At 58.5% G+C, this 9702-nt stretch overlaps 1 protein-coding gene across 1 annotated transcript; it reads right to left on the bottom strand.

The window, feature by feature from the left end:
* Nucleotides 1–1861: 1861 nt before the first annotated feature.
* On the bottom strand, nt 1862–5225 carry CHADL (chondroadherin like). The gene is made up of 4 exons (XM_076328703.1): nt 5067–5225; nt 3315–4976; nt 2436–2602; nt 1862–2087 (listed from the first exon to the last, which is right to left on the bottom strand). The coding sequence occupies exons 1-4, from the start codon at nt 5223–5225 to the stop codon at nt 1862–1864; spliced, it is 2214 nt and encodes a 737-aa protein (XP_076184818.1).
* Between the last annotated feature and the right edge of the window lie 4477 nt (nt 5226–9702).

The following is a 9702-nucleotide window of genomic DNA, read 5'->3' as shown; positions in this document are numbered from 1 at the left end:
GGCTTGTGTATTGTTTTACGGGTCACCAAAATACCAGGGTTAGCCAAGATGGGGAGGAGAAGAGGGCTGTAAGTGGGTGGGTATAAGTAAACAGTGTTCTGGGTGTTGTTTTGAGGCATGCAATAGGGTTTTTCTGTGCACTCACCCCTGTCTACTTGCCAGTTCTGCGTAAGGGCTGAATATCACAAGAATGCAATAGATAACTTAAGGTGGGGGGTGCCATTTCCAGTTTTAGGGCAAAACTTAACATTCCTCTCTTTCCCCAGACTGGCCATCAAAGCTCAGGACAGAAATCGTAAAGGTCAGTATGGCAACAGTGATGAAAAACAGTTTTAAATCTCCTGTAGCCAGTTCCTGTGAACTTTCTGCAGGCGAGGAAGTGCCCTGCCTGTCAGTGCCACTGCGGGGCCCAGCCGGCTGTAGGGCGAGTGCCTTGTCAGGCCCTACAGGGAAATGGTGGCTGCCCAGGACACCACTTTGGCCACGAAATGGCTGCCTTGGCCATGCTCCCTTCAAGCTTCCAGGCCAGAGCTTGTGATGCCAAAATAGTTCCTGCTTTGCACAGTGGTTCATGACAAAAAAAAAAAAAAAAAAAAAAGTTGGCAAGCTGTCTAGAAAACCCTGGGGAGAGACTGGGAGTAATTAACGCGGTCTTCCTCTCTTCCCTTCTAAAGAGGCAAATGGAGCCTTTAACTGGAGCGGGAAGAAAAGGCCGTTGGGGAGCAATGAAACACAAGCAGAAGTGTGGAGGGTCTGTCAAACTGGGCAGGAGAGCTGTGCCATCTCGGCCCATCCCTAACTGACCCCGGGGAGGGCCCTGGGCTCCTGGGGAAACCATGATGGGGTGAGTGCGGCGGGGGGTGTGGGATTTTTATTGAAGGCACGTAAGGGGGTTCCCCTGCCCACCTGCCTGTGTCTGCTTGCCCGTCCTGGCAGCTCTGCCCATCACCAGCTTGCAATAGATGTCTTAATGTGGGAGGATCCCATTTCAGGGCAAAGCCACTGCGTTTCTCTCTTCCCCTCCCTCCCGGGCTGCCACCTTTCCCCAGCCTTGTCGAACAGCTGGGCTTGTAGGGCCACCTGTCTTTATAGGATGGTAATTTCCAAATGCCTTTGGCTTTCTTCCTCCTGTTTTTTTGCTGTAACAGTTCCATGCCCCACATGGTCATTTAACAGCTAGAAGTGTTTACCTTTTAAAGCCTTCCCAATTCGAACAAACTTCTGACTTTAAAAAGAAGAATCGCCTTGTGTTCCCCCCGGGCTGCTGTGGGGAATAGGTTGGGTACATCGCTTATGAATGGGATGTGGGAACCACCGATCAAATTTTGCAGGAAATAGAAAGCTTTTGATCTGCTTAAGTTTTAATTCTGAGGAGCTGCTGGGAATTCAGGCAATGTTTTCACTGATGATAATTAAGTTTTCTGCTCTAAGATTTGAGCCAGTGTAGAATCTTGCGTCGGTGCTGTTTGCAGTCCTGCTCAGGGCTCCTTAATTGTTTCTGAAGCTGTGAAAGCACAACGCTCTTAAAAACAAAAACAAACTTGTGGATTCCAGCTTTTCTGTGTGGCTGAAGGGAAGGTTGGGAAGAAAAAGTAAGTATTTGGCTTTGTTGTTCGAGTCATCAAAGTGCGTTGCAAACACTACGGAAGCTTTTTGCACTAGTTCTTTCCAGGGTAATGTGCCTCTGTGTGTCCTGCAAAAGCAAACCCCGCATCTTTGGCAAATTGGCATCACTCTGGTGGCACCAGGCTCTCTCCTTTGCACCTTGTGCAATATCCACGTCGCTGCGGTGGGGACAAATCCAGCAAAACTGCTCTCACCAGACTGTAGGTACGGCCTTGTTGTGTCCTGCACATGTTTCCTAAGCTCTGCTCTTCTTGAAGCCTCTGGCTGGTGATTTTCCTGATCTCTTTTTCTTGCTGGGCTTGCTTGCAGCCTTGGTCTTGTTAGGACTGGTTCCCCCAGCCTTGCCTCGGCCCCAGCCAGGGCAGGTTTGGAAAGTGGTGGAAAGCTTCACCTTCAGCCCCCGGGCTTCTGCAGGGGACCCACAGGTGGCCCCTATGCGGAGGTTGAGTTTGTCGATCCACCTGGAAACGTGGCAGGAGATCAGGGAAAGGAACGGGACGGGGCGAAGGGAGGGGCAAAACTCCATGCCCATGAGTGGGCACGGGTCACTTCAAAGCCAGGCCAGGTTGCTCAGGGCCTCGCCTGGAGGAGCTGTGAATATCTGAGTATCTGCCCACCCCAGCTTGTGGCCGCTTTCCCTAGACCAGGAAAGCCCAGGCTACTTCCATCGTTGCACATAGGCATGTGCTCCATCTCCATCACTGTGGGAGAAGACCTGAAATGGCCAGTGTGCCATGGGCTCTGGCGTGGCAGGGTCCAGCTGTCCCCCGGGTTGTCCCCTGGGGCTGTGCCCCCCTCATGGCACTCACCTGCGCAGAGGAAGGAGCTGGCAGTCGCAGTGGAAAGGCACATCCCTCAGGTTGAGGATATCCAGCCCCGTGAAGTTGCTCATGTCGGGGATGTGGCTCATTTTGTTGCTCTCCAGGTAGAGGCTTCTGATCCTGGGACCAAGGCCAGTGAAGGCACCGGGGGAAATCTGCAACGAAGCGAGGGTGAGTCGGGGGGTCCTGACGGAGGCAGGGGAGCAAATCTCTGCCCTTGCACTGATAATCAGCCTGAGGGGCTGAGAGAGCCTGTCCTGAACCTGGTGGCCCAGTGAAAGAGCTGTTTTAAACAGCAGCACATGTGCTTGGGGACTGTTAATTAACTCAACCCGTTTCAGTCACGTTTTGGGACTCACTAGACCCTGCTCAGTCTTCCTGGGAAGAAGGTGACGCGCAGGAGGTCTTAGAGTGATCCCTGGGCGCTGTTAAAGGTGGATGGTCCTTATGAGAGGTGCTAACACTGCTTTCTTTAGAGGATGGAGGAATTCAGGGTAATAGCAGTGAAAAGTCCCACAGGACAGCTTGTAGTAAGAGCAGGAGAAATACGGCCAGGGCTGGGGGAAGGGGGTGGTTTGGGGAATGGACTGGACCCCACTGAAACTGGGTGTCTTTAAGGACCAGGGGGAGCAAGCCTGTCCTGGGGCAGCTGGGGGATAGGTTTGAGCGAGACAACACTCCAGCCAAGCCCAAGGTAACGTCTCTTTCTGGCCAGGCTACGGAGCATCTCCTGAAGCCTTGGGAGTTCGGGGACATCCATTCAGAAGGCCCTGTGGAGGCCACCAGCCCTGGGTGCTGGAATGAGATGGGACCTATGGCTGTGCCCTGCAGTGCCCCTGCCCCTCGGAGGTCCCCAACCATGCGCACCTGCTCCAGGCCCATGTTGTCCAGGTAGAGGTGCTGCAGGCTGGAGGCCACCGGCAGGAAGGCACTGTCCCCCACGCGCTTGATGGGGTTTCGGGACAGCTTCAGCTCGCTCAGGGCAGGCAGGCCCCACAGGGATGCTGTGGGCACCTCTGCCAGGTGGTTTCCCTCCAGGTGCAGCTTCTCCAGCATCTTGGCAGGAGCCAGGGCGGTGGGGGCGATGCGCCCGATGGCGTTCCCAGCAAGGTAGAGCCAGCGCAGCCCTCCGGCCCCAGCCAGGTCGCCCTCTGCCAGCTCCCTGATGGCGTTGTGCTGCAGGTGGAGGGAGATGAGGTTGGGCAGGAGCTGGAAGGCACCCGTGGGCAGGCGGGCGAAGGCGTTGCGGTCCAGGTCAAGGTAGGCCAGCTGCGGGGCCCCTTCGAAGGCAGTGGCCGCCAAGGTGGAGAGGCGGTTGTCGGTGAGGTAGAGGTAGACCAGGCTCTCCAGCCCCCGCAGCGCCCCAGGGCGCAGCGCCCTAATGCTGCAGCTCTGCAGGTGGAGGGACACCAGCTCCTTCAGGCCAGGGAAGGCGCCCGGCGGCACCGTCCCAAAGGCATTTCGGCGCAGGTCGAGGAGGCGGGTGTCCCTGGGGAAGCCCCAGGGGATCTTCCGCAGGTCCTTGTTCTCACAGGACCCGTGCCGGAAATCGGGGGAGCAGGCGCATCCCTGGGGGCACTGCCCACTGCCGGCCGCCCTCGGCTGCTCTGGCGGCGTGACAGGGCTGGGGGGCAGCCGGGGGTGGCCACATCTCATCTCGGGGGGCCTCAGGGAGTCAAGGGGCCGGCCACGGAGGGCAGGGGGTGCGGCACAGGCCCCTTCCACCTGCACCCGTGCCCTTGCCAGCCAGTCGTGGAAGGGGCGCAGGAGGCAGGAGCAGAGCAGGGGGTTCCCGGCCAGGCTGACCCTCACCAGCCCCCTGGCCCCAGCCAGGGGCGGCAGCCCCCGCAGCTGGTTTTCGTGGAGGTCCAGTGTGCGCAGCTGGGGGCTGTGGGCAAAGGCATTGGGCGCCACATCCTGGAGGGCAGTATGGTCCAGGGAGAGGTGCTTCAGGGAGGCCATGGCCAGGGCCTCCTCGGCCACGTAGGTGATGGGGTTGTGGCCCAGGTCCAGCCGGGTGACCCCATCCAGCCTGGCCAGGGCCTCGCTGGGCAGTGCCTGCAGCTCATTGTGGTCCAGGCTCAGCCTGCGCAGGGCGGGCAGGGCAGTGAAGGCCTCGCTGCCCAGCACATGGAGGGCATTATGGGACAGCCGGAGCCACCTGAGGACCTGCAGACCCTGGAAGACCATGTCTGGGAGGTAAACCAAGGCGTTCGCCCTCAGGTCGAGGACAGTGAGGGACCCCAGATGGCCAAAAGCACCCGGCTGGATCTCCTCGATGCGGTTCCCCTCCAGGATGAGCTGCTGGAGAGAGGACAGCCCATCCAGGGACTCCTGGTAGAGGAGGGCTATGCTGTTGGAGGCCAGGTTGAGGTAGACCAGCCTCCCCAGCCCCCGGAAAGCACCTTCCTCCAGCCTCTCCACCTTGCAGCGCTGCAGGTCCAAGTGCGTGAGGTACGGGGTGGCGAGGAAGGCTCCCACGGGGATGACCGTGAAGCTGTTGCCCTGAAGGTCCAGTTTTTTGGTGAGCTGTCAGTCACACAAGTAAACACTGAGTTACCCCAGGGCTGCCATCCCTACCTCCTCTTCCCCCAATCCCCTGCCTGTCCCTTTACCCACCTGTGGGATGGTGCTGGGGATGGCCATCAGGTTCCCGTTGAGGCAGAGGACGTGGGCACGGAGGTTGTCGCAGACACAGGGTGTGGGGCAGCGGGTGGCAGCTGTCCCCTCCAGTGCCAGGGCTGCCACAAGCAGGAGAAGCGCCCAGGACAGCCTCATGGCAGAGAGCACCTGCAGCCAAGGAGAGATGGCAGTGAGGCCAGGAGAGGGGCCAAGCTCCCATGCACCCCCACTGGGTGCCATGGGGGCCGTTGCTGTGAACTAGTGGGGCAGGTCTCACCATCTCTTGCTCTCACACCGTGATTTTACAGGTTATAAATGAGGAAGAGAGCGGAAGAAGGAGAAAAGAAATATTTAAGAATGAAAAGTGAAGGTCACTTGGAAAGAGCTTTTACACTGGTTATCTAAACTCCCTGAGGGAGGTTTGGGAGGACCTGCGAGGGGCTTGGCAGGAGCACAGGGTCACTCGTGGGGAGCTGGCTTGGAGCAGCCCCCCCCCCCCCCCCTTTTCTTCTTATAACACTAGCATAAAATTGTCTTGATCTATACAGAGTATCAATATCAATAACTGAGGCCTGTTTTTTTGTAAGACAAGCAGGTATAGCTATCCAGGGGATGTGATCACACTGGCTTTCTGAGCTGCCACCTTTCTTTTAATTGCAAATGTCCCATCTCTGCCACCCTGGTCACGTCCCAGCTCTAAGCCTCCTACCCTGCAAGCTCCCTGCTTCCCCCTGCCCCCCTCCCCCCCCCCCCAAAGCTATTCATAGCTGGTTTTGGAATAGATCTCCACTGTTTAGCTGCAGGAAGGACGGGTTGGTTTTGGCTGGGCAGGAGCGAGCCCCTGGGGTGGAGGTGCCAGAGAGGGGCCAAGGCTGGGGCGACCACAGAGAGGGTGGCGGGGCTGCAGATATGACCAATACACCCCCCACACACACACCCCCCACACACCCCCAAGCTCTGGGAGCAGCAGCAGTGGGGTCTGCAAGGCTCAAACCCGTGGAGCCACGGTGGTGCCCATCCCCTTGCCCACCATGGCTCATCATCTCCCCCATGGTCCCATGCCCCAACTCTGCCCTCCCACTGCCACTACAGCCAGCCCTGCCTCGGCCCCCCCCTCCCGCCAGGGTCACCCGCCCTCCTGCGCAGCCACCAGCGAGTGCCACCAACATGATGCCCCCAGCTCAGCCCCCATCCTGTGCCTGGGCACCATCCTGCCACCCCCTCCCACACACCGCGGGGGGGGGGGGAGGTCACGCACCCGGGGGCTGGGGTACCTGCTCCTCAAGAGATGGTAAAAAAAGAGGGGAAAGCGTGTCCCCCCCGTCCAGCGGCTGCCAAGCTCCTGCGCCGGTGTTTGCTCTCCTCGCAGAAGCAAGAGCTGAATGGGCCCCGTTGTGTTGCTTTCCCAGCAGCACTCACCGGACGGAGCCAGAAACAGGGGAGGAGGAGAAGCTGGGGGGGGGGGAGGGGGGGGGGGAAGGAAGGGTAGAGCACCCCTGGAGAGAGGGCAGTGACCCAGACATCGCCTCCCCCTCGCCTCGCAGGGGGCCAGGAGCACCGGCGCTGGGGAGCCAAAGCCTGACATGTCACAGCGCCAGCCCGGCCAGAGCCCGTGTGGGATTTGCACTGTTTCCCAGGCTCTGCCTTTCCTTCCCTGGCTGTGTAAGTCAGCCACAGGAGCTATGGAGGTGCAGGGCAAAGAGGTGACATACAGCCAAAATTGTACTGGTGGCAGTAAGCCTAAGCAAAAGGAAAGAGGCAGCTGGCAAGCCGGGCTGCAGGGCTGTACTGCATTTACAGCCCCCAGTTCTCCTAATTTTGCTTTTCTGCTTGTTTCAAAGAGGTCAGGGGTGGCAGTGCCTGTGTGAAACATCATTTGCTTGCAAGCGGCCATGGACGACTTCATTTTTCCTCCCCGACTCCGTCATTTCCTTTTTTCAGCTCTATGTTTTGCTTTCCTAGGGAACACTAGCAGATCTGTAGCCTGACAAAAATCTGGAAGATTTGATACAAATGTGTCTCTCTCTCTCTCCCCTTCAAGCCCTTCCCCTGTGCAGCAAGCTCAGCTGCCAGAACTAGTACGTCCCGTCCCGGTGCCACCTGTGTGTAATGGACACGCTGGCCAGGGTTCGCAAGCCTCCCCACAGCCGGATGGCCAAAGCCTCCTCGGCCGCCGTCTTGGGCCAGCATCCCCTCCGTCCCCGCAGGCTCCCGGGGTGCTTAGCGCTCTGAGACATGGGGTGAGCGCCCGACTGCACCAATGCGGAGAGGGAGGGCAGCTCGGGGGAGCAGCGGCTCTGATGCTCGTCCCCGCTCTGCTGTGCAGGGAGGACCATTGGGATGTAGGTCTCGAGGGGATGAACCTGACCCAGGGTTGGCAGGAGTCGCCCTGGGGAGCGCGCTGCCTGCACTAAACCACCAAGACCCATTTTGGGTTCATGGCTGGCTGACCAACCCCCCCCCCCCGCCCTCCTCCCCCCAGCATCGACTTTGGGGTGAGCTGGGGAGCAGCCCCAAAATTAAGCAGCTGGGAGCCAGGTGGTTGCATTTGCTTCCAACCTGGGGTCTCCACTGCTGCCCTCCACTTTCTCCTGGTCACCTGCAGCCTTTCTCCCTGCACACAACAGGAGGAAGCCCCTGGCTCAGGCTTGGCTCCCTCATGGGCTGCAGTCGGGAGGAGGAAAGTGCCCGTAGAGCCTCGCTGAGCTGGCCTAAGTCATGTTCAGGCATGGGTGATGATGCTCCCATTAGGATGCTTCGGGTTGGGGGTTGTGACAGCAGCATCGGGCTGCGGGGAGGCAATCTGATGGGCACTGGGAAATGACTGCGGCCGAGAGGGTTTTGTCCCACGCGCTGGTCCTGAGCGAGGGGTTCTTGAGGGTCCCTGCTCCCGGCACACGGCCAGCAGCCCTAAGGCTGAGCAACATTTGCTCCTCAGCACAGCCCCATCCCCTCTCGCTGGGCCCTGAGCACTGCTGTGATCCCTGAAGTGGGAGCGAGCTGATGCCAGGCTGGGGGGGGGGGGCTGGCAGCAACCCCATGGCTCTGTCAGCAGCAGGAGGAAAGTGGGGTTTTGCTCGGGAACGTGAGCAGGGCCTCAGGGACAACCAGGTGAAGACGGGCCCTCATGCCCCCCGAGTTGTTCCTGCTCTGTCTAGCAGTGCAGCCTGTCCTCGTTGCCCGCTGACCCCCCCCTCCCCCCCCCCCCCCCCCTCCCCCCCCCCCCTCCCCATGCCACCACAGAGCGGGCCCTGCAGCACCACCTCTTTCCTGTACTGGGGGCTGGCTTCTTCCTGGATCTGCCAGACATCACTGCTCTCCATCTGAGGAGCAGCAGGGTGGAGGAGCTCTGGCCAGGGATTTTCGGGAGCCTAGGGGGGACCTTGACCACCTCCACCTGAAGTACAACCTCCACCGCCCCACTGCTGGCCACCCTGCACTTCAGTGGCATCCCCATCCACCAGCTGATATGGAGCCACCGGCCACGACCCCCCCAGTCCTGGCCACTGTCCAGCCTGCCCTGCTCCCCACTGCCCAGCCCACTACCCCCTCCCCAAACCCTGCCTGTCTGACTGCGTGGGCAGCAACACCTCCCTCGTGTTGGCCTGGGCTCTGACGGGGGACCATGGGGAGGTCAAGACGCAGTAGCAGGTGCCCAGGCACTAACGCATCTGCCCTTTCCCCAGCCTCCCCACAGGCTTATTAGTTTGTTAATTTACCTAGCAACGATCTCGCAGTCTTTGGCATCTACTGAGGCTACAGGGAGGCAGCCAGACTTTGCTCTCTCCGGTGGGGCATGGGGCATGGGACATGAGGGCAGCACACTTGAATTTCCACTTGGTGGGGTTTAACCCACCTCTGCCAAGCCAGATACTTTTGCTTGCCATTAAAGAAAAATGTTTCACCTTTGCCTGCAAGGAGCCTGATCCCATTACTACCTCTACAGGGATTCACTGCTCTCAGATCCCCCCAAAACTGCCCCACGCAGCCAGAGCACTTCATCCCCACTGCTTTGCTGGACTAATGAAGTTCAAATTAAAAATACTTCCAACAACTGTGATGCTTTTGGGGTGAGATGGTTGCACAAGACAGGCTGAAGCAGCACTGGAATGACCCCACATTCCTCCAGGGCACCGCTGGGAAACAGTCATCCTCTGGCAGTAACTTCTAATGGAAACCAGAATTAGCAATTCCCATCCTATATTTTTTTTCCCCTAATCCTGAGGCATAAGCCAATTTTAAGGGACTTCTGACTCCATGTCCTACCTTGAAGCAAATCTGTCGTCTGCAGAGACTTTTACTGCTACCCTCACACGTACCTTTTTCCTATAGACATCTAATCTTGACACCGAATACCAGGACCAGGAAAATCCTGTTTCTAAATGTTATTTGCTTTTTAAGGAAACTTAGGGATTAACATCTCATACTTATTCTGCTACTATGGCTTGGCTACTCAAAGCTTCCTGCACAGGTTCTCCCCACGACCCGGCCCTCAGGCCTTTGCGCAAGAAGCAGCATCCCTCTGACCTTCGCAGGCTCTGTCGGACAGCCTTGCACACACAACACGCTCCATGGGACCCGCTGCAGATGTCCTCCTGCAGAGGTTAACCCCTTGGCTTGGTCTCTACATCTC

This window comes from Aptenodytes patagonicus, chromosome 1 (assembly GCF_965638725.1).
Source record: "Aptenodytes patagonicus chromosome 1, bAptPat1.pri.cur, whole genome shotgun sequence".
Taxonomy (NCBI): Eukaryota; Metazoa; Chordata; class Aves; order Sphenisciformes; family Spheniscidae; genus Aptenodytes; species Aptenodytes patagonicus.
This window is presented reverse-complemented; position numbering and strand designations above follow the sequence as displayed.